General features: G+C 43.3%; 2 protein-coding genes across 3 annotated transcripts in view; one reads left to right on the forward strand and one right to left on the reverse strand.

Annotated features, from left to right (window-relative positions):
• STAG1 (STAG1 cohesin complex component) overlaps positions 1-14285 on the forward strand; it is a 152375-nt gene extending 138090 nt beyond the window's left edge. The window contains exons 28-34 of one of the 2 annotated variants that reach the window (XM_065748187.1): positions 2491-2619; positions 6075-6280; positions 9517-9688; positions 11767-11877; positions 12774-12888; positions 13744-13824; positions 13922-14285. In XM_065748187.1, the coding sequence (XP_065604259.1) occupies positions 2491-2619; positions 6075-6280; positions 9517-9688; positions 11767-11877; positions 12774-12888; positions 13744-13824; positions 13922-13945 (838 nt within the window). In that variant the 3' untranslated portion in view covers positions 13946-14285. Of the gene's footprint in view, positions 1-2490; positions 2620-6074; positions 6281-9516; positions 9689-11766; positions 11878-12773; positions 12889-13743 lie in introns of both variants that reach the window. The other variant, XM_065748186.1, reaches the window with a different exon arrangement.
• A 4063-nt stretch (positions 14286-18348) lies between these two features.
• PCCB (propionyl-CoA carboxylase subunit beta) overlaps positions 18349-25008 on the reverse strand; it is a 28307-nt gene continuing 21647 nt past the window's right edge. Inside the window, exons 10-15 of the mRNA XM_065748202.1 lie at positions 24671-24794; positions 23961-24068; positions 21272-21372; positions 19876-19974; positions 19640-19733; positions 18349-18602 (exon numbers count right to left, since the gene is read on the reverse strand). Of these exons, the coding sequence (XP_065604274.1) occupies positions 18481-18602; positions 19640-19733; positions 19876-19974; positions 21272-21372; positions 23961-24068; positions 24671-24794 (648 nt within the window). The 3' untranslated portion in view covers positions 18349-18480. The remainder of the gene's footprint in view (positions 18603-19639; positions 19734-19875; positions 19975-21271; positions 21373-23960; positions 24069-24670; positions 24795-25008) is intronic.

Raw genomic sequence — 25008 nt, forward strand, 5'->3', positions numbered from 1 at the left:
TGAGTTCCTTCATATCTTGAGCTGAGTGTGCTGTTGTTTTGCATTGAAGATGGCATATTTTTTGTTCTACCTTCAGATTGGTCACTGATGATAGTTCATCATCGTGATAGAGTTGGCTGAAAGGCCAACTGTATCCTGGGCTGCATCGTGGGAGGGGATTGTCCCTTTTGCTGTGCACGATCTGCAGTGCAGTGTCTAGACCTGGGCCCCCAGCACAAGAAGGGTGCAGAGCTTTTGGAGCAGGTCCAGAGGGGAGCCATGAAGATGAGCAAAGCCTGGAGCACCTCTCCTATGAAGAAAGGTTGAGGGAGCTGGGAGTGTTCAGTTTAGAGAAAAGAAGGCTCCTGGGAGACCTCATTGTGGCCTTCCTGTACTTTAAAAGAGCTTATAACAGCAGGGAGACAGACAGAAGACATCTGCGTGGGCAGATACTGATAGGACAAGGGGGAATTGTTTTAACCTAAAAGATAGGAATTTTAGATTCGTTGTGAGGAGGAAGCTCTTCACTCAGAGAGTGGTATGACCTCTGCTGCCCAGAGAATCTGTGGGTGCCCCATCCCTGGAAGAAATCAAGGCCATGCTGTATGAGGCCCTGGGCAGGCTGGTCTGGTGGGTAGCAACCAGCCCACACCAGGGGGGTTAGAACTGCATGGTCTTTAATGTCCCTTCCAGCCCAAGCCATTCTGTGGTGCATGTATGGTAATGCACATTTTCTGTCATGCTCAGTCCCACCATCATTTATTTTACTGCTTCCTTAAACATGCAGATCTGAGGCCGTCTGCATCATTTGTTTTCTAAAGCAGCTCTCAGTGTGAGGAGGAAGCTTCTTCCACTCAGCTGTCAACTAGCAGTGTTGTCATCACTACTAGTGAAGACCTCCAGTGAAAGAGCAGAGATCCTGAAAGAGATTTTGGTGTTCTGTCTGATCTTGCCCTTAGCCCTGCACAGCAATCCCAGGATTACTGAGAGAGAGTTCAGCAGCCTGTCAAGGATGTCTCCCTGGGATCAGCCTAGCTATTCTGCTTCACTGGGGGAGATCTAGGAATAAGTGATGATCCTCCAATTTGTCTGTTCTTCAGTATCTCATGAATTCCCTTCAGATAAGGCCAGTACACACCAAGGCATAACTAGTGGAAGTGTATCAGCTACAGGTTACTGAAATGCAAATGTTGCCTGCTTCTGATGGGAGCCTTTCAACATCAGCTGTATTCCTTGGGTTTGAAATCCTCAGCCATTTGGTGTTCTGTAGGCACACGAGCAGCTTACCTGTGTTGTCAGCCCTTTTCCAGAAGGGAAATTCAGTAGTACACAGTAAACCTAGATCCCATTGAGAAGAAAAATGTTCCTGTAGCTGTACTAAAGGGTTTAAAGCAATTGAAACTGGGGGTGAGTAAGGAAGATGAGATAGATATAATCATGAGGCCAATAATCTTGATTTTCAGGCATCCTTTATGCTATTGTAAAGGCTTTTTTTCATAACACAAATACCCTGTGTTCAAAGAACCTTTTGAGCTGGAAGAATGTGAGAAAGCAGGTGGGCAGACTGCAGTGGCACAGCATCTACTTCTCTGCCATGGTCACTGCAACACTACTGCCAGGAGCACCAGAGCTGCTGATGCTCTGTGCGTGTCCCTGAGAAAGGTGCCTGTTCCTGATATCTTAGGAAAGGAGCCATCCTTACTGTTACAGCTCTCACTGTAGTGCTTACTGTTTGTGTAAAAGGCATCTCAGACCCAGTCCCAGGCCAGGGTCTCGTGATTATACTTTGAGGATGTCTGCAGTATGAATGTACTTGGGTGTTTTTAGGCTCAAATCTACCTGTAACAGCAGTGGGTTTTTTTTAATCAGTAGTCAGTCTGTATTTCCCTTCCTCTTCCTCCTGCACTCCTTTATGGGTTTCCCTTGTCCTGAAAGGAAATCGGTATGCTGCTAAACACTTCCTGTGACAAGGAGGAGAGAGATCCAGGCATGCATTTGCCATATTGGGTCATATAAAACTAGTTTTCCTTAATCTCAAATGATAAAGCAAAGACAAGGTAGATGTACGTGGATCAGTGTGATGGTAAGTAAATTCTCTTCCTCTAGATGTGTAAGTTATACCTTGTTAAACCTCATCTATAATCATTACTGCAAGCATCTGCTTCAAGCTGGAAAAAGTAAGAGCCAGTTGGCTATTCCTGCTAAGGCAGTGGCTTTCCACAGCTGCCAAGTTCCTTGCACTGACCTGAGTCCCTTCGGACCAGGAGGTTTGCAGTGTTTTGTCTTTGACTTCGGATCTGGTCACATTCAAAGAGAGTGTTTGATTCCCCCTAGGTCTAAAAGCTGCTATTTGCTAGTAATGAAAAGTAACGTAGAACAGGATGATCAGTTTGGATTTGAGGCAGCATTTAGAGGTGATGAGATTATATGGGATATAATAATAAAATATAATAAAATATTTTTTTATTATTTTCTTACACACCTGAACATTTTGAAATTTCTTTACTGTAGAGATGGAATAGAGTTTGCCTTCAAATATCAGAATCAAAAAGGACAAGACTATCCACCTCCCAACCTTGCTTTTCTTGAAGTGCTTAGTGAGTTTTCTTCTAAACTCCTGCGGCAGGACAAAAAGACTGTGTAAGTAACAGCCTTATTTTCTTTGGTGGGTTTGCTGAATTGTGTTAATAGTCGAATTGTGTGTTTAAGTTCTCTGCTTTGAGGTTTTCACTGTCTAATGGGGGTTTTAGGGAGGCCCAGTGGCTTTTCATAGTTATGAATTAATTTATATTTTGAAGTATTAAAAATAAATCAGATTCACTGACGAGGTGAACTTGAGACCTTACGAAACAACATTGCTTAAAATTTCCCATAGAGCACCGAAAATAAAGACTCATTTCTCAGACAAGCAGAAAAAGGAATGAGCTGTAAGCAGTATGGGAAATGTATAGGCCTCTAAACATTGCAGTGACATCCAGTCCTGTTAGATATTTGCATGAGAGGTATATTTTTGTTTTAATATACTGAGTTGAAGTGAACAATAGAGTTGTCAAGGCTTCTGTTACTGGCACAATAGGATACAGAAAGGTAGGGTCAGAGACAATAACTGTTGTTGGCTGGGGAAGAGCAGGGTTATGGAGACCTCGGGCTAAAACAAGCAACCTGTATTTGGTATGGCCATCCATGGCTGCAGGTGAAATACCAAGAATGAAATAAATCAGAGGTATTGCTAATAAGAGCTGAATGTAAAGTGAGAAATACCAACATTTGAAAAACCATCAAAGGCAGCTGTGGATCTTAAGAGAATTGATAAAGAGAGAACTGCATTAGTGAAGGCAAGTCCATAGTAAAGATGTGTTGTCAGCATCACTGCAGAGGTCACAGTGTACGTTTCTAATATGTTCTGTATCAAGTGTCCAGGGTTTGGCCGCAGCGTAGGAGCAGTGAGAGAAAAACAAAGTGTGTAGTCAAACACCATCATAGCACTGTGTGCCAGCTGAGTTCTTTGAATAACTTCATGACAATTCAAATATCTAATTGCCAGATCTTCTCATTTATGGTTGTAAATATCTCTGTCTAGTCAGTTTCTGGCCACAGTGAATTTCAGTCATTCTACAAGAATGTATAAAGTCATACTTCTATAACTACCTGAATTGACTCTTTCAGTCAAGCTTCTCTGTATTTTTTTTTCAATTGTATAAATAATTTTCCAGTTCAGCAAATGTAATAGAAGAAATGGTTGAACTAGTTTGAGAATTAGACTATTCATCCAGGCTAGCTTGGCACTTAGGCTTTCAAACTGCTCCTCATTGTTATATCCTGAATTTTGTCAACCTCTGTTCTGTTCTTCAGAACAGGACCTAAGGATACAGGGATTTCTGTCTGCCTTTCCAGCTGAACCATAGGTTCTCTGCATCTGTTAGCTTAAGTATTATTAGCCTGACTTCAGTTGACTTTACTGAAGCTTACTCTTCCTGCTCACTGGTCAGTACTCCCAAAATTTTCTCCAGTTTCCAAATTTGAAATCATTTTAACTGTACACAGTGTAGCTGACAGCTTAAATCAGACCTGGCTTTTTGCATAAAGTTCAGTGTTTCTCTTTCATTTGGTGTTACCATTTACATTTCTCACATTTTTCTCAAGACTGCAAAGACTGCTATGGTGAAACCTACTTCTCCTGATTTTAGCTGTCTTTCTTGTAGCATTCTGTATCTGAGCTATTTACTTTTAGCTGCATTTGAAGTTTGATGAAAAGAAATTGGGTATTTAGGACATGATTCATCTGATCTGTTCTAAATTACAGCCTTAAGATAAGTTCAGCAGAATAGATTAGTTCAGGATCCATTGGCAGCTGTGACTATGGAGAAAGTCAAGATAACTAGCTTGTATGTAAAGATGCTTTTTGGACATCTCTGCGTTCCTTTACTTGAGAGATCTGTCAATGGGTGCAGTGCCCCACAGTATTTTGCTGACATTACATTCTCAGCTATACTCTGGGTAGTTGATTTTGCCCTTCTCTGTAGCATGGCTCCTCCAATCCAAAGGGACCTCTCCCCCGCCCTGCAAAGGGGCAGCAGCCTGCAAGCAGGAAGGAACATGACCACCATCTGGTGGAGGAGTCCTGTGTGCAGGATCACTTACCTCCCTGCTGGCTTGGTCTCCTGCCAGCTGACTGTAAGCTCAGCAATGGGCTGTTAGCTGGAGGTTAAAGTGCTCTAGAATAACCCTGAAGGTCTCATCAACTTATCTGCCTGTCTGCAGATATGGGAGCAATCTGCAGGGCAACTTGCCCTCCAGATTGCCTTTACTACCTCAAAAACAAACAAAGAACTATCAGTTCAGTGTGTCTGTCTGTCACCTGCCCTTGGTGCAAGATACCATTCCCATCACAGTTCAGGGAACACTACTGTTTTGCTAGGCTTCTATTTCCTACTTTATTTACTTCCTTATTATTATTATATTTGATATTATTTGTGTTATTATTAAGACTTTCTTTTACTTCTTCTTATTGTTACTATTACTGTTGTTACCATTACTATTATTGCCACTTGGCAATGTGTTGAATGGGTTCATGGGTTGATAGTGATAGGACAAGGGAGAATGGTTTTAAACTAAGACAGGGGAGATTTAGACTGGAAGTTAGGGTGGAGTTCTTCACTCAGAGGGTGGTGACGCACTGCAACAGGTTGCCCAGAGAGGCTGTGGCTGCCCCATCCCTGCAGGCATTCAAGGCAAGGCTGGATGTGGCTCTGGGCAGCCTGGTCTAATGGTTGGTGACCCTGCCCATGGCAGGGGGTTGAAACCAGGTGATCTTTGAGGTCCTTTTCAACCCAGGCTGTTCTATGAGTCTATGAGATTGTGATTATAGAGTGCACCATAACATATTTTTTGAATGGAGTGAGGTAGTAGTTGAAGTACACCGACTTCTCTTGCCTTAACTCTGAATGCTTGGTTCTTTAGTTTGGAACTCACTGGAATCACTTTTGTGGGGCTTTTCTTACTCATTTTATGGACCAACTTAATTAAACATTCAATGGAAAACAGCACACATGTCTTCCAGGACAGAAGTTGGTTGGTTCCTCCCATAAGTTAACAAGTACTGGATTTCTCCATGGCAGTGGAACAGATCTTCAGGTTTTTTTACTGAAAAATATCTGCTTGTATTCGAGAAAACTCTTCTTTTCTTATTCCAAAGATGCAAAATTTTATCTTCAGTCTACTGATCTGGATTGTCTGCTGACATGCTAGCAGTGTAGAGAAGTGACTTTCTTGCTATGCAAAATAGAAGGGGAATTCAAGTAGAGTGTGCTGTGAATGACTGCAGGCAAATATGGGAAGATGCTGGGGAGAGAAAACTTTAAATTGTTTGTCTGAGTAACCTGTACTCAGTTAACTGTTGCGTTGTTTCAGGGGAATGCCATGAGTTCTTCATCAGTTCAAGGTACAATGCCTTATCAACATAGGTTATCAAATTAAAATAAGGAGACACTGTGACAGGTTTCTGTTAAGCTCTCAGCAGCATGAAGAGGACTTGCAGGTGAATCACAGAGGAAACAACACACTGAGCCTCTGTCCTCATTGTCTTCTGTTTTCAGTCACACCTACTTAGAAAAGTTTCTGACAGAACAGATGATGGAGAGAAGAGAAGACGTATGGCTTCCACTGATCTCCTATAGAAACTCGCTGGTTACGGGCGGCGAAGATGACAGAATGTCTGTGAACAGTGGAAGCAGCAGCAGCAAAACCTCTTCAGTGAGAAATAAGAAGGGACGGCCACCGCTGCACAAAAAGAGAGTGGAAGGTTTGTATGGTTTTACCTTGCCAAGTAGAGGCATTTCTCATTTTAGTACACACGTTACAGCTTTCCTTGTATTTTGCGTGTAGTGAAAACAAAACACTTGTTCTGCAGATTCCTATCAAGCTTCAGCATTTCTGTATAGCCTTGCAATTCCCTGTTCCTGTTTGTCCTGAGGTTTTCAGATTGAGAACTCCCAAAAGCTCTTTTCCACTGAAGGTGGAAACAGGACATGGCTGTGGAGTTCTGTACCTTAACCAGTCACAGATTTCTGCTTTCTGCTTTGTTTTGTTCTGAAGCACATGGTTAATTTATATGGTGTTAGAGCAAACCTGAGGCAGAAATTCTGATCCAGATCAGTATTTTTGCAGGACATAGGAGAACACTAAAAAGATGCACGTTTTTGTTCAACGTGCCATCAATATGCATTGTATCTGCTTTTTCTATGACTTCAAGAGTGTTAATCAGGAATTTGGCAATGATGGCCATCTTCCTAAAACATTGCATCTGTTCCTGGTTGATAAGCATGAAACTGCAGGACGTAGTGCATGTTTATGTGAATGTGCTTTCAGTAGACACCAAGTGTAAGTGGGATCTTTAAACTTCAGGTTTTTTTCCAAGGTTGTTATCTACCATAGTAACCCCTCGGAGAATCCAATGCCAATTCCCCTGAATATACAGCCACTTTCCAAAGGCACTCCATTCCTTAAATGTTAATATCTATGTGCTCCTGTAGTCAGGTCCATTCTGCCCTACAGCTTATGCTGAGCAGTGCATGAGTAAGTCTTTCAGTTTCTAATAGCCAACCTAGAGTCTAGGTAGATAAAAGCACGGCTTGCTTTCTTCAGACATTGTTTTGCTTCCTTCAGGTTGCCATGGCTTACACAGAATTCAGTTGGTATCTTTTTTTTTCTTCTTTCTGTTACTACTTTTATTTTATTTTGTTTATTCTACTGATATCCTTATTTTTCCCAGCAAGTGTAGTAACATCTCTGCTTTCCTATAAGGCAAGTTTTATTCTTAGAGCATAGGTTTTATGACATTGTTTGCCCCACTCTCTTTCTTGCCTGTCTTGTTCAGTGAGCAATACGAGGAAGAATTGACTTGCAACACCTTCCTCTTGAGTATTGCCTTTCTTTGCAGTATCTGGAGTCCTGAACCGAATTTTCCAAAACCATCACTGACTTAAAATGCTGCAAGCCTGAATCCATGGCTGTTCATCTAATTGCTCACTTTCTGAAAGATCTGAATGTACAAAAGTTTCCACGGGAGATGACCTAGCAGCAGTACAGCCTACACCAAGACTTGCTGTGGGCCTGACAAGATTCTGATGTCTACAGAGAATTTGGGAGTTTATTTACATTTTACCAGCACTGTGTCATCAAAGGACACCTAGAATTTACCTTACCTTAGGCTAGACGTTGGTCTAATGTCACTAGTGATCACTGCAGTAACCTGGCATTCCCCCATTAGTAATTGGTGGCCAGAAAGAGGATAGATAAGCACTGCCTCTCCTGGAGTGCTCCCGTGGATGGGCTGTGTGCACGTCCTTTGAATATTGTATGTACAGCTCTGGTTACAGTATCACATGTAAGAATGGCACGTGGAAGAAAACTGCATAGGAAGCAGTTCCCTTCTTTATTCTGTGTGAAACTCAATAGACCTTAAATTCAGAGTTCTCTATGTGATCCATTACTTATTAAGGCTTTTCTATACAAGCTAAGCATACAGATCCAGGGATGATGTATATATAGGTCACCATTTTTCTAACCCAGAAGAACTTCAGTGCCTTTTCATTGATAAATGCCTTTATTGTGCCTTTATTAGGTGATAGAACTGGAAAGTTACAGCACGTGCACCCTTAGAAAAGTAGCAACACAAGAGCTGTGTCATTTCTGTACATTAAAGGATATGCAGTGCAAGCACTAAGGCTTTGATTTAGACATGTATCAGGAAAGGATAATTGATATCAAATGTTAAAAAAAAATAATATAAGCAGTTGAAAGGGCATCATGTATTTAATTCTTGGTTAAGTCTCGATGAGCAGAAGTTATAACCAATTGTGTTATACCCTAGGTAAACTTCCTTTTGAATCCTGGAAAAAGGGCAGCTAAGAAAACCTGGAGCCAGTTTGCCTGTGTTTTTCGTGGGCAGACATAGTCTGCTGCACGAGGAAGCGGCTCATCTTGTATGTGCAAAGTACAAGCTGAGGAGATAACCAGAAATTGAATCCTCTTAGGAATACATTTTTACTGTTCAGGAATAAATAGGCAACCTCTTAGACAGCCTTTAAGCTCAAAGGGTAATAAAAGGTGTAGGAATAGTGAAGAGACCTGTTGAGGTTTCCAGCTGCCTTCTCACTACAATTTCTTTCTGTTAGTAAACCTATGGTCTTGTCTTCTCCTCTTTCGTAGCCTCTCCTTTTTCACTTGCAGCAGCGACTTCTACATATCCCGTCTGCATGGCTGTGTGCTCTCACACGTTTATCTCAGGTCCCACCAGCCCTTCATCTCCAGTTTGCTGCCTTCTCAGTACAAGCCCAGCATCCCACATGCTTTTTCCCTCAGCCTCCCATCTCCATCCTCCCATCAGCTCCAATCTCTATATATGCCACCTGAAATCACCAGTTTGCACCAGCCAGACCTCTCCTTATTCAAATTGTCCCCTCTGTACTCCACTGGAGTGGTTCTCAGTGAACTTTCTAAAGGCCTCTGCTGATCAGATTTGGGTTTTCTTTCCCTCCACCCTCAGTTCAGTTGTATCCCATTTGATGCAGATGTACAAGACTAACAGCCTTATATTTAGATTGCAGAATTGGTACTTAGGAATGGTCTTTGTGAAATGTGTACAAGCCACCCAACAGTTTAGGCTCTGCTGCAGTGCAGTGTGTTTGCAATGTTTTGTGTTTTGTTTTCTGAAGTATTTCTTCTCTGAATAGTTGTTATTGCTGGGAATAACTGGTAGTAATCCTTCTAAACAGAACACAGAATCTATCATTTTGAGTACTTACCCAGCTGATCTCTTAAAGGCACACCTATTTCAGTAGGTACTAAACCACTGAAAACATAGATGTGCAGAAGGTGCTGCCTCTAAAAAGATCTCTGTATTGAAGCTCATCACCCATGGAGGGCTTTAATTACTACATAAGGTTCAGTGAGTTGGCTGAGAGGACTCTAAAGGCAGTGATACTGCATTTTACACTGTCACTAATGCATCAGTAATTCCAAATGTTCCTTTCCTAGATGAGAGTCTGGAAGGCTCTTGGCTGAACAGGAATGAGAACATACATACTCCAGGGGCACTGCAAGCACCACAGCTCACCTCAACTGTCCTGAGAGAGAACACTAGACAAATGGGAGAGCAGATCCAGGAGCACGAGTCGGAGCAGGGGTCTGAACAAGATTTTTTACACAAGTAAGTGTTGGAACGTCCATACCAAACACGGTAAGATCCAGGTAAAGAAGCTGTGTGAACTTCATACAGGTAGTTGTGGCTCCACAGATGGAAGGGCCTTGGCTGTGGCTCAGCAATACTTCGGTTAGTTTAAATTCCCAGAAAAAAAACCAACGGTGTAATGAAGTAATGGTAGAAGTTCTTTAGATTAAAACTATCTTATATCCATAATCATGGGATTATGGATAAGTCATAGTGTTTGCGGGCCTAGGTTGGATTGACCTGTTTTTCTAAAGACAATTAGATGCTATTTTTTTTGTTGTTGTTTTTTCCTTCTATCCTGTGTCATTGTATAGTAAATGCTCTCCAGACATCTTTACTGATTTCTTAACAATTAACTCTTCAGTCCATGTCAGCTGCTGAACTCATAGCTCCTGCTTCTAGGAATGAGAATTGGCACATAAAGATACAAGGCAAGTGAGGGTATGGGTTTTCTCACCTGTACAAAGGAGATGGGCATGAAAGCACAGCTCTGAGCTGATAACATCCAAACCAAAGTATCTTTTCATGTTACTCCTACAGTACTGAGATCTAGGTTCGTGTCTCTTGCTTCCTGAGCTCAGAACATGGATTTGAACATGATCTGAAATCACCAAATGTTGCCATAATTTCCAGATTATAAAGAAGACTTTGTGGCTCAACCATTTCTCCTTTTTTTCTAGTCCTCAGTTAAAACAAAACAAAAAAACCCCAGCGACGTGGTGAAGCAGGCGCCTTTTCCCTGCCCCTCACAGACCCCAGCTCAGTGTGCTGAACACCAAGCTGCCTCTATCTCTGTGAATATTTAATCAGGTACAGAAAGTGTGACAGCTTCCACTCGCTGTGCATCACCTTCCTGAGCCTGATGAAAGGGAACTGCCTTGAGCTGTGGGAGAACTCTTGCCTTTTCAGGGGAGAAGCTGCACCAGGCTTTTCACTCTGTGCTTGAACCTGTTTCTCCTATCCGAGCTGAATGTTGCAGGCAGAGAACTATTGAGCAAAGACAAGGCAGCATTGCTCTCCTTGGATCTCACACAGGAGTTCACAGGGTGAACTGAAAGTAGAGAATGGTTTCCTTTCAGCGTGGAGATAGCTGCTTGTCCACACACATCCTGCAGGTCACCTCATGCAGCCTCTGAATGTGCCACAACATACCTTATATTGGGTCCTGCTGATCCCTAATGCTCCTGATCCCAAACATCCTGTGCAGTCCATGCAAAATCACTTAAAATATGAATGTATACAGGAGTGTACAATCTAATGCATTCTATTTGCATAATAGCTGCACACAGTTATCTAACACTGGATAATTAAACTGCTGGTTGGACTTGACGACCTTAAAGGTCTTTTCCAGCCTCAGTAATTCTATGGAAGATGAGGGTCAAAAGTAAATACAGAGCAGTCAGTCATGCCCAGAGCAGTATTTCCTCCTGGGTTGTGTTCACACGGTTCGTCCCTTTTATTGTGTCAATCTTCCTGGAGTATGAGATTACATAATTAAAAAGTGGTGTTGCTCTACTACTGTCTCTTTCCAACTGCAGTGCACAAAACATAGAATGCATTGCTGTCTACTGCTGGATTTAGTTGGTGCTAACTACAGCATCACAGGAGTTTATATGTGGATTAGTTACTGGATGCTAAAGTTGATTGGGAGTATGTATTTGAAAGCAGTTTGTTCTTTCACTCTGTGTGATTTTTTTGTCTTAAAATGTGTCTGTGTTGTTAATTTGGATCTATTCTTACTCATCTTTTGCCTGATCTGAGGCAGTGAATTAGATTTTTGAAGTGCCCTCACTTCAGGTTCATGCTTCATTAATGAACGAGTAATATTAGCATTTTATGTAGCTGTCTCTATTGTAACAATTAATGGCTTGTTTTATGCACAGTGGGAGGACACAGATTGCAGAAGGGAATCCAGAAGACATGCACAACGATGGATGTAATTTCAGTAGCTAAATCCGAAGCATACCCAGGCACAAAACTTGAGGAAATGCTGTCTAAGAACAGCCAACTCAAGATCATTAGTGTTCTAAGTCATAACGCTGCTCTGTGTTTGTTAGTCCCCAGATGCAGATATCTTGGTTGGGCCAACAGAAGCTAGAAGATTTAAATCGAAAGGACAGGACAGGAATGAACTACATGAAAGGGAGAACTGGTGTAAGGCACGCAGTGTAAGTCTTCAGAGCATCTTCATCTCCACATCAGAACCACTGCAGATGGCAAAGCTGCGTTTAAATGTTACTTTCCTGGGTTGTTACCTGTAAATTCTGTGACGATGTTTAACTTAGTTAATAAAGGCAGAGTAACAGCTCTGTAACACTGGGATGGCCACGAGGCAATAGGGCGCTCTGGCACGGTGCTCTGCCCCAGCCAAGGCTGTAAGCAGGTGCCCTGTGAACACAGCAGACCTTCGTGGTACCATTTTCTGTAGTTCTGCTACAGCCTTCAGCTATCTTCAGACACTTCCCGTGAAGCACTGAGCATTTCTCTCAAGCTGTTTTCCAGCTTTCCTGTGAACATGTTTAAGTTTCTTTCATCAACATCTCTTGCAGAGGCATTCTGCCGGGCAGCTGATGGCTGCAGCACACATGGGTGAATGCAGAGGTGCTGTGTTGTCCGAGGTGCTCTGTGATCAAATGAAGCCTCTCAGCACATAAGTTACTTTTCAGGATGGGGGCCGGGGTCTTTTGCAAGATCACATGCTTAAAGCATTAAAAATTGCTCAGTGGTGGATTCCCAGGCACTCAGCAGCGATCTTGGCAAACACTGTAACTCCTTTTTATAACAGGGCAAGCAAACCTAATGAGCTAATTGCCCTTTTCTACTTAAGGACAAATTTAATTAGTGATCATAATGATATTACACTGGACTCTCTGCTTTAACCTCTGCGAGTGGGTGGTTTTCTACATAGAATTTTCTTCCAGCTAATAATGAGTAAACTTGCTGGCTTTATTCTCAGTGTAGTGTTGAGAAGGCATTAGGGGAAAGGATTTTGCATTGTTCTTAATGACAGTGTTCGTGGTTGGGAAATTACAATGCCTGAAATCAACTCTTTCTGCTTCATCAGACGCGGTCTAATGGAAGATGACGCTGAGCCCATCTTTGAAGATGTAATGATGTCCTCACGAGGACAGCTAGAGGATATGAATGAAGAATTTGAGGACACAATGGTCATTGATCTGGTCAGTAAATCTTATTAACAGTGAGTTTAAAGTGGTTGAAGGATAATTTAAAAGGAATTCCACGAGTACAAATGACAGTGTCCAAAATTTTGACCTTAATTTCCTTTGGTCTGAGCTAAAGAGTGGAAATAATCTGAATACTCCCTGAAACCACAGCTGCAGGTTCAGCCCCAATTGATTTTATTCACAGAAACACAAGAAGCATTGCCTCTGTACCTCTGACTTGTCCACCTATGAGAATATGATCTGTAGCCATGCAGACCTGTTAGTGGAGTGCTGAACAAGTCACTGATCTGACTTGCCCTGCAGATCCAGCCAAGGGTTGGAGCGCTGCTGGGGGACAGAGGTGAGACCAGCTCACTCTGTCCCACTGAACGTGCCGTGAAGCTGCCTGCTCAGCATCGTGGCACTCGAACCGTCTGCAGTGCAGTAGCCATGTTTGATTTGGTTTGGTGTTTGACATGACAAAGAGCTTGGAAACTAAAGTTATCCAAGCTGTTGTTTCCTTCCTTGTGTCACTGTCACAGCCACCCCTCACTCGTTTGTGTTCTGGGACGTGGTGTAGCGGATCCTTAATGCCATCCAGGTTACAGCCGTGCTCGCAGGCAGTGGAGGGGTGGGCACGCTGCTGTGCTGTACTAACAGGCTGTGCCATCAGACCGCAGCCTCAGATCCCTTCACAGTAATCCGACGGAGTTCAGGCAGGATTTCCCTCCCGCCCGCAGTTCTGAATCCATTTTCGTGTCACCCGCTTTCGGTTTCCATGCTTTTGTATTTCTCCCTTCACGTCCAAATGACGAGGCACAGGTGGGCAGCCAGCAGTGCGCTGTACTGACGGCCTGCCCCTCTTCACAGCCACCTTCAAGGAACCGGCGGGAGCGGGCTGAGCTGAGGCCAGACTTCTTCGACTCCGCAGCTATCATCGAGGATGATTCAGTAAGCCTTTACTCGTGCTGCCTGCTCTGTATCAGACAGTCTTGTTTTGATTCCTGGTGCACTTCATTAATTACTCTCTTTTACGTCGTTTTTCTAGGGATTTGGGATGCCTATGTTCTGAAGTCTGCTGGAGCCATTTTACAAATTTGGAACTCTATTGTTTAGAGCTAGAGGCCTATATACTGTGATAGCTTGTATGAAAACCACACTTTTGATGTGATACGGTTTGATTTCTAACCAAATGATTAAGGTCAATCCCTTTTTGTAGTGGCAGAAAGAAGAGGAACTTCTTAATGACACAAAGGAACGTTGGCCGATCCCGTCACCTCAGAAAGGCTGACCTAAAAAATCATTTGTATCCCTTGTTCTTGACTGTCCTAATACAGATTTTTTTTTTTCCTGGATGAGGAGGAAGTTTTAAATTGTTAAGACAGCTGTCAAAATAAACACTGTTCTACATATGTTTTCTGAAAACATTGAGTGATAACAGAACTTTTTAACTTTATTTTTCTGCTGTACAATTTAAAACGGTTTTAACATTTGCCTTTTTATGTTTTAAGAGCTAGCCATTTTTATGAAACCTATGCCTATCAGCCATTGACTAGCAGTGACGCTGTGAGCAGGTCGCTCTGGCGACGGGGACGTGTCTTTGAACACACTGGATTCGATTAACGTTGTGGTACGCTTATATCCTCTCGTAGGCATTGAGAAGAACGCTCTTCTAGAAGAGGTTAGAATTCTAATGACGTGCATCTCTGCCAAAAAAAATTCAGATTCTGATATGATAAACCCAGATTTTATACTCTTGAGAAGATTTATTTTTATTTATAACGGGACATAAAGTAAGAGATGTCCGTGAAGCCACTTTTCCAACAGATGCTGTGTAACATTCATTTTATATAGCACACGGGGACACAAAAGCAGTAAGTTTTCTATTGGTACTTGCTCTGTGCATTTTTAGCAACTTATACCAGCAAATAAAGTATTCTCAGTAAAACACACAAATGGTTCTCAAGTAATCACTTTGCTGTTTTTACTACCTACTTCAAGCCCTGCCAACCCGAGGTACATAAACAGCAACTTTCCTATTTAAAAAAACCAATAATTCAAGGGTGGGGGAAAGAACTGCTTTAGCACACTAAAAGCAATGTTAGCTGTACCAGAAGGAGCTGCTTCCCACGCCGTAAATACCTTCTGCGCTATTTTTGTAAATTAATTTTGCCAGTTAGGAGTACGTATGTGCCGCATAGAAACTTGTGCTTAGATGGTGAAGTTCTTCAGCTTACAATGGAATACAGCTACATTTTCAGTGTTAACTGTGCATATTAAGAGTAATTATTTGGAGAAGAAAAATACGATTTTTCAAAAAAGAAAAAAAAAACAATTAAAAAAAAAAAAAACCACAGGCAAACCCCAAACTTCCTCAGCTAAGTCATTGTCATAAGAGATTTTCTTTACTGATTTGGAATAGCATTATGCTTGGGTTTGATGCCTCTGCTTAGTAGCTGGAAGGGGCTGCTGCCAGAGCTGCTGCCTGGCCACAGCTCGTGCTGACCAGCATCTCTGGGCATCAGCCCCACACGTTTCCTTCCTTCCTGCACTGGAGATACTGAGCAGGCTGACCCACCTGGAGCACAGCAGTTCTAGAGGTGCTTTTTGATTTTTTTAAGCAACAGCGAAATACTCATGGATTTTTTTTTTTAATTCTTTTTAATGAGCTTATTTAAAAATCAGTCATCATCAGTACCCAGTGCTTATTTGCTGGGAGGGGAAAAAAACATCTATAAAGAACAAACCAGCACTGCCCAGAGCTGAGGTTTGTTTTTTTTCTCACATGTGCAGTTCTCAAACAGACACGGTTGCCAAAAATGTTGGAATAAGAAATCCAGCCATTCCTCTGCTGACAGCGTGGTCGTACACGGAATGGGAGAAGTGGCTGGAACTTGAAGGAATAGCATGACCTCCCTCCTGCCCAGCCCCGAGGAGCTGGGCGGGGTGGGATGGCTGCACTGAAGTGTCACCATGGTCATTCTGTGAGCATAGCAGCACAAGAAATGCTGCCTGGTTTGAGTCAGAGCCTCAGACCAACCTTGTGCTTCACAGTCCTCTGTGTGGAAAACTGATTCCTAATTTAACATTGTAGAATACTGTATAACAAACATTTATTATCACGGTACCTGCAATGGGTTTCCAGTTCAGTTTGCAGTCAATAGGTTTTTGTATTATGAGTGTCTCCTTGATTGGTTTTGCTAGTAATTCTGTAAATTGTACATTTACAATATGAGGTTTTTTTTTTTTTTTCCTTTTGTACAATTTAAAACTGATGCTTCACCTTTCATTTAATAAACTATTCAAAATCATGAGTATGATGAGCACCCTCTTCACTATAACTGTTCTAATACTGGTTCGGGCCATTGCATCTTATCATCCCATTAATTAGCAGCCAAATGAAGTACTGAATGGTAGCTCTCATATAGCCCAGGCTTCGAAACCAAGTTTATCACACATATCTTAACCATTCAGACTTAGAGGAAAGGAAAATGCTGTCTGGTCTTTCCCCCCATCCCCCTTTTTCCTTATTTTTTTCTCCCTGTTTCTCTCCATGGTGGTGTGGCTTTGGTTGACAGTGGGGTTTTATTGTGAGACTGCAGTGCGTTTGGTAACTCATCACACACCTCGGGAAGGCTCACTGCTGACAAGTTCCACTGTTCTCAGCCGCTGCCACACTGTAAAAACTGCCAAAAAGTTTGAGAACAGTTTCACTCTCCTGTCATTTCCACCTCAAATGGGAAGAATGGAGCCAGTGAAGGCCTGGAAGGGCGAACCGTGGCCTGGGCAAGATGAAGTTTCACAGATTCACCACATGAAATGCCCACATCTCAGACAAAGAGGTGCCATTTTTCTCCAAGCCATTAATGAGCTCACCTCTGTACAGCTAAAGGAAACTCCCTGTCATCTGGCATGCCTCCTAAAGAAAGATCTCCTGAGAGGAAAAGTAACAGGATCGAGCAGGTGAGGAACGGGACACGATTCGCAGTACAAACTGCACTCTGGGTCTACTCCTCAGACATAGCCGGAGCCTCCCTCCAGCTGCCTGTAAGTCACACTCACTGACATGTGTCATGCTTGGCCTGCTTCTAAGTTCAAGGACTTCTGTTTGTTATTTTATTCTGTCTGTTATTTTATATCTATTGTTTCTGCAGGGGACTAGGTGGCTTGAGAAGCTTGAGAAGCGTGGCCAGAACAGCTCTCTCTCCAGTATGCTTCCACAGCCTTGTGATGACAGAGCAATGAAGTGCTCCAAGTCAACAGCATGTAAGAGCCACGTTCTTTTACTGGCACAGGGGAGAAGAGAGGCTGGAGTCTATGTAACTAACGAGGTTAGGAAACGAGAACAGTGCTCCTGCCTTTGTGACACGACAGCTGGGGTTCTCGGTGAGCATCATCTGCTGAGAAACTGTATGTACTGCTGTACTGACAGCTTCTTTCTCTAAACTTGGAACAGCCACTATCATGTGCCTTTAAAAATCCTCTTCTTCCTATGTGAGTAACTCCTACAGACTCCTGATCACTTCTTACAACAAACTGAAAAACATGCCCATTGCAGGGAGCCCTGATGCATTCACATTTCACCTTACCTTGCCTTGCTGCAGCACGGTTTCCTGGGGCAGTAGGAGCAGGCACCTGCTCATTCAGCACGTGGCTGCTGAGATGCAGGCAGGTACATTCAGGCAGCGTAAATGCATTTCCATGATCTGAAATTATCACCTCTAGTTATTAAAAAGCTGGGATCATAGTTGAAACAGTCTTTCTGTGCTATTTTTTAGGTCATTTTTTAAGTGACTGCTTTTTTTCCCTTTTTTTTTTTCCAGGCTCCATGGCTGAAGACACCAGCTTGCACTTACCTAAGAATAATGCCTACCAGGGAAGTTGCTCTCTTATCTCCTTCCTCAAATTCAGAGGCCTGGGGAGCAGACAGAAGCAGCAATGATATGCAGGTACAGTAATTCTATATCCTGTAACAAATTCACCATTAATTACTGAGGATACTCACAGCAGACAAGGTATCACAGGACCTCACTGGATGGGAGGTGTTTGCAGTAGTGCTGAACGTGATGGCAGCCATCACTCACTACTGAGGCTGTAGTTTGCAGCTTCTAAGGAGGAGAGTGAGCACAGACCCATTGGTAGTAGCATCTGTTACTTGCAAGTTGGACAGATAATCACAGAAAAAAGAAGCAGGCTGGAAGTCCAGCCTGGGAGTCTCTGTTTCAACCCTCTGCCATGGGAGAGGCTTTTTTTTATGTCCATTGGAATTTTCTTGAACTGCACAGAGTTGTGATGTCTCAGCAGTGAGCAGTCAGTGCTGCTCTGCCTAACTCAGCCACCTCTGCCACCCCTGAAATGAAGGCTCCAAAGGAGCATTCAGCCCTGAACAACCAGGACCAGGCACTGCAGGTTGTGTCGCTTATTAACCAACAAAGAAAGGTTTATGAAGATGAACTGGGAAGGTCTCAAATGAAATGAGGTACGTACTATGATTTATTGATAAGCATTAGCAAGATCAAAATGAAGTGCTTCTGTTGCAGAGTAGACTGCCACGTGACAGAAATGTTGGCATTCAGAGTGCTGCCAGGGCCAGCTCCCTCCTCACACTCACAGTGGGATATTAGCATGTTTCTTCCAGGGGTTGGACTGTGTTTTACTTGCCAGCACATCGAGGTCGTGGCAGATGCGTATGCGGGTGCTCGAAGGTTGGATGATATCATCAACAAACCCTGTGAAAACAAACCACCTCTATGAGTCTGCCTCTCAACCTTTTGCATCTAGGTTGTGATTTAAATTCACAGAACTAAAATAATGCATGGGATGGACTGTTCACGAGTTACAGATTAACTTAAGAATTTAAAACAGCTTGAAGAGAAAATATTCCTGTGGCAAGTGTTACAATGGATTTTTTTTCCCCCAGAAAGAGTTAGCCAACCATAATGATAACTTGGGAAGGGAGTGGGCTTTACTCACTGAATGCTTCACCTGTTACTGCGAAATCTTAGACATACCATCTCTACTATTAATTAGTTTGACTTAGAGCTTCACAATTGTTGATTAGAAGGATCCCTGAACTTTGCATGTTCATGAGTCTTTTTTTTTTTTCCTGGCTCTAACAACAGTAACAGTTTCCTGCAGAACCAAAGGATGGATCCTGAACATAGTAGCAGTGGTGAGGAGCTTGGGTAAATCCTCCCAGCTCTGGGGCACTATCAAGATTTAAGTGAAGTATGAAGCTTATTAGTTGGGCAAAGCTGGAAAGATGTAGAGCTGGCTACAGAGCCTAGAGAACTGCCATCTAGAGCACAGGTAGTGCTTCAAAGCACAAGTAAAAGTCTTTTTATTAGAAGAGCAAAACTCATACCAAGGAGCCCTGGGCAAAGCCATTGAACTGAACCAGACCCTTTCTCAAGGCCACTGGTCAGCACCTAGAGCCATGAAGTAGATTGCCAAAGCACCTGTAATTTTCATTAACAGTATGAGTTTTGAGGTGCCTCAGGTGATTGCAAAATTGAAACCCTGCCTTCCACTGCAGTGCCCATGTTGCACCAGCCCCTTCCCATCTGAAGCCATTCAGATGGGTGCTTCGGTGTTTTGGTCTAGACGTGGTTTTCCTCTTCATGCACAAGTTATAGGGACGTTTCTGACTTGGATACAGATTTCTTGGCTAAATAACATACAGCAAAATGTGTACCCAGTGCTTAAAATTTAACTACACCCAACAGCAAACTCAAAACAAAGGACACAATGCGTGCAATAACAATACCTCTCATAGCTGCAGGAAAGGGGTTTGCGAATTTATCCACATACTCCGCCTCTGCATCTGTCTCTTTTCCTCTGAAAATGATCTGCACAGCACCCTAGGAAGATGAAGTCCACAGGCATTCAACCCACGCAGGGGAGAGCTGTCTGCTTTACCACCCCACGCAGTGTGGGTACATCACTTCAGAAGTCCAGGGACAGCTGCTGCACGCCAGCATGAGGCAGCCTGCACTCATTTACCTTTGCCCCCATCACTGCCACCTCTGCAGTCGGCCAGGCGTAGTTCGCATCTCCTCTTAAATGCTTCGAGCTCATCACGTCATAGGCACCGCCATAGGCCTGCAACAAAGCCCCAGGGATTTGTCAGTGCAAAGTGACCTCACTGCAGCAGTCACTTACTTTCCTCTTGCAACTTTCGCTGTTCCAACAACAAGCAGGTGGAGCTAGAGTTTTACCTGTAAGAGAGCCTGTAGAGCCTACCAGTGGCTGTTATTTGGGCCATCAGCACACTGGTATTAGACACTTGGCACGTGCAAACACACATTCAAGACATTTCTGTCCATAAAAACGAGCAAGAACAGTAAGAACTTGCCTCCAGCCATCTCCTACAGCTAGAAATCACAAACTTGAAACCATGTAAAAGCAGGAAGGGAGCTGTTGGAATATAACCTTCCCGATGGCAGAAAAGAGGAGTTGGTGCCTGTCTGCAACACGAGGCCTCACCCTGCAATGCATTCAAATAAACAAGCTAGCATGGGCTGCTGGGAGCTCCTGGCCACCAGCACTGCAGAATCTGAGTGCTGCATCCCCACTCTGGGACTGGAAGTGGTCCGGACAGCAATGGTAAACAAATACTGCAGAACTGTGGAGCGACCTGCAGCAAAGTGTTTGAGCACTCCTTAAAACAACAGCAAGGATGCAAGCTTGGGAAGAAAAGAATGACAGAATATTCAGAGGAAACAGGCATGGCAAAGGAACAGAAACCTGAGCAGCTCTTTTAGTTTTATTCATTTGTGATAGGCTGATGACAGCAAACAAACCACCACCAAAGAACAAAAACACACAACAGGGGGGCCAGACCAGGAAAGGAGAAAGATGAGAGAAGTTTAGCTCAGCCTTTTAGGAACTCAGAAAACCACAGCATCGTGTACCTTACAGAAAAAAGAGAAAAAGAAAGGAAGGAGGGTATAGAGAAAGTACATGGGAGAAGGAAAGCCACAGAACCATTAAACCTTCAAAGAAGGCACGAAAGAGACACAGCACTGCTTCTGGAGCTGGAGCCTGAATCTGTAAGAACAGAGATCACAAAGGTGGCCTCTTGCAGAGGGATGACACCAAGAGGTGACAGAGCACAAATACTTGACTGAAGGCTTTTTAGGGAGAAAGCAAAGGGCAGAAACATGGATTTGGAGGAGCACAGAGACAAAATGAACTGTGAAAATATTCTGAGAGCAAAAGAAATGTCCACTTGTAAATTGGCATAAAGAGGTGCTACCAAATGGGACAAACCAAGACGTGACCACTACAGAAGGCAGAAGTGGGACAGACGTACAACACTTCACATAACCAGAACTGCTAGTAGTGAAAACAGGAGCTCATTTTATAAAGCAACACCACAGAATTAATACCAACTTACTTTTCTGGTGATTACAGTAATTTTAGGCACGGTTGCTTCAGCAAAGGCAAACAGTAGTTTTGCTCCGTGACGTATGATCCCGCCGTACTCCTGAGCTGTACCTGCAAACGACAGAAATAATATTTCTAGGAAGTTCTCAAAAACTTCATTTGAAGTTGGGCAAGTGTCTCCACCTTGTCATTACCAGCAGCAAACCAACAACAACTACAGCCTTGTTAATAGCACGTAACAGCCCCAGTGATGTTCTCCATCAGATGCTGAGCAACAAGATTAAAAATACCTTGCCAAAAGCAGCATGAAGTACAGGTCTGAGTGTAAGGCCACAGAAACCTAATGCTCACCAGATGGTATCTTCACGGGAACACAATAATACTCCAGAATTTTCAGTGCTCCAAATACAGTGAGCAGAGAGATATGCAGCCTAGATTCGCTTCCAGAAAGCAGCACTCTTCCAAAACCCTTTTTTCTAGTCCATAAAGAAAGGCAGCTTGGCTGCCACACACCAAACACCCATGCCCATCTTCCTTCAAGCAAGCACAGGACCATGGCCCTTAAAGGGCAGAGCATGAAGTCTTCTACAAGGAATCTCTCTCTGATAAACTAACTCCAGAAAAGCCTTTTACAGAATCTGAAGAAAACAAAGAAGAACTCTGCATACATAGCAAGGAAGACAGCTAATTCATTGCCAGAAGACCAGCAGGGCATGCTTGGTATTGCTCTGCCTTCTGTGCCCACACACCTGCACAGGAGGGCACTGCTTCAGTACTCCTACTTGTCTGCCACAGTGGAAAAAATGTCCCAGGTGCCACAGTAAGGCACACGTATTGGATGAGACGTGGAAATGACATGCCTGTGGTTGCCATTTCCAGGACTTCTGAATTTCAGAGCAGCGTGCATGTAACAGTGCAGTTACCATCTGGCAGTTCATCCATCTTCTTACAGTAAATTGGGATCTTTCCAATAAAAGCTTTAAAAATATGTATTTTAAGTTCAAGCTCGTTTTGTGACATCTTTTAAAACTTGGTAGCTTGATTCCAAATGTAAATTTGAATGCCTAATACTGCATGCCTACACTTACAAATGTCCCTTCTTAAGTGCAGTTTCACTTTGGATTCCTTTGTTTCCCTGCAGACCGTTGGACACACCAAGCCTGCGAGCACCTCCCAGCAGCAGACATCAGAACAACCAGGTCTCAGCACAGGAAGCATCCTGAACACAGCTGAGATCCTCAGCCCACACCCAGAGGGTGGCAAGCACAGATCCTGCAATCCAGGCAGTACCTAACTCACTCTCTTAGAGGAGCCAGTTGCTTCAAGTGCTTCGATATCAGCTCAACCCAGCTGTTCCTGGAACCATTTACACTGTCACACATTGCAAATTAGTATGAACTCTGGACATGAATCTGGTCCCAAACTTGTTCTGTGTTTTTATCCTTAAATGCTATTCGCACACTCTACCTAAATTGTTTTGTACACCTCAATGAAGATTCTCTCTTACTCTGCTGAAGTGGTCAGAGAAGTGACCACCACACTCAGAATAACGTTACTCGACTTTGTATTTCTAACAGCAGTGAAATAATCTTTCCACACTGTGTAAAATATAACAGAATCAGTATAAAGCCTTGTCTTCTTCAGCTTTATTTTTATCTGTCTTCCCTTTATGTCATTCTACGAGAACACAGCACATGAATATTTCTGATTGCTGACAAGGAAGTCGCTTTGTTCTTGGACTGTACATGTCCACATAGCAGCCCCTGAAGTTCTAAAGGAGAACCAAGTTGCTTCGTGCTCCAAACAGGAAGAGGAGAGCGTGTCAGCAGCAGGAGAGAAAGGAAAGTGGCCAAGAGGGAAAAGAAGGTTCCCTGAACACCTTCTCTATTGCCTCACTGTTAAAACATGAAACGTGTGTTGGGAAGTAAGAAGCAGAACATTGACTAGTGGTATTTTGATGTTTTCATATCCAACAGAGGCCCTAAGGTAAGCCTTAACAGTTTTTATACTAGTGTTAACCTCATCTTCCATTGTGAGGTTATGACTTTCTACTCCTCACAGAGGCTGTTCTCTAGTTTTCATTACCACTCACATAACTAATATTGAAGTGTCTAATTTCAAACCCTTGAAATCATGGATGTTCTGATCTGAACCAATGCTTGGAGCATGAAAGAACCTGAGCCTTCAAAATGGAGTCTCATTATAGTAAAGGAGAAAAAAGTTACTTCCATATCGTTTATGAAAAGGACATCTCCAGTGAGCGCAGGGTTTGTTGCCACGATGGGTGCAGCTGAGCTGCAATCCCACAGGGCAGGGCACAGCCTGTTGGGGCTGATCGTTTCCCACCCGCTCAGCCCCAGCCAGCTAGGCTCATCCCAGTGCCTGCAGCCCTTCTGCTGACCTCAGCACTGCTGTGCTGCGAGTCGGCCCTCTCCTCAGCGAAGCTCTGTCAGAGCACACACAAACAACAGTTTTGCCTTCCGCAGGCACTCATTTTTCTGGAGCATAATTCGCTTATTTCGATATCTTATTGTTATGACTGCTGTGCTTACACAGCAGCATTTTAAAACGTGGCTTATTTATGCTTTGGTACAGTAAATATCTCTTCTTACAGAGTTTTTAAAACAGGTTTTAGCACCACCACCCTCCTGCTGCTCCCCCCACGCCACAACCAACAGGAATACAGGGACACAGCATACCTGGCAAAAACCCAGGAACGTCCACGAAAGTAATGAGAGGGATGTTGAACGCATCGCAGAAGCGAACAAAGCGGGCTCCCTTGACAGAAGAATTTATATCTAAGCACCCTGGAGGTAAGAAAAGGGTGAGCTGTTAATGATGCACTATCGGCAGTAATTCAAGGCAGCATCACAGACACGCTGTGTTTAAGCTGTTATCGTCTTCTTCAAAAGAAAGTCAAGTGAAAAATCCTGCCTGCAGTAACGCAGAGATTATCATCAAGGTTTGCTGTCTGAGCAAAATCCCTTCCACAGTTCAGAAAGGGTGATCTAAGCTACAGCTACGTGTGTACCGTGTCGTAATTACGTGTGTTCCACACACTTGTAATGTGTGAACACTTCGTGTTTTCAGCAGAGCACACTAAGAACAGATTGGGCCATTCACTGGCAGTCTCCTGAGCTGGATACAGCAGTCCTCCAGTTACCCAAGAACCACATCATCACACTTACAAAGAAATTCACTTGTCTTTCAGGCCTTCTTGTAACAATGCAACAGGCAAGTCATGAAAGTGCACGACAGTGAGATTTCAGACAAAAAAAGGAAAGCAGCATGAAGTAGTAACAGGCCACACAAACCACTGTGTGGCAGCCAGCCTTACACTGAGGGCAACAGCCAAACAAAACACAACTGAGAGGAGGGAATATATCAGAAGCACACGGCCGTCCCTGACCTGATGCCACTTTGGGTTGGTTGCCCACTATGCCAACCGTTCTTCCGTTCATCCTGGCAAACCCCACAATGATGTTCCTGGCATAGGAAGGCATGATCTCAAAGAACTCCCTTTCGTCAACGATCTGTAAGGAGGAGAGGCAGGCAGAGCTCTTAGAATGACATCTGCATCATTCACATACACCAACACACCCGCTGTTCGTATCAGAAATGGTCATGTTTCAAAACTTGTAGAATCAAATTGAAAAGGAAGACATTTTTTTCTCTTTGCAGGACGTAATTAGTGCTGTGTTTACAATCAGAATGGCCCATTAAGCATTCCAGCAGAGAAAGTCATCT

The sequence above is a fragment of the Cyrtonyx montezumae genome, unplaced genomic scaffold, assembly GCF_038088225.1.
Source record: "Cyrtonyx montezumae isolate F1298 unplaced genomic scaffold, pur_monq_1.0 scaffold_5, whole genome shotgun sequence".
Lineage (NCBI taxonomy): Eukaryota > Metazoa > Chordata > Aves > Galliformes > Odontophoridae > Cyrtonyx > Cyrtonyx montezumae.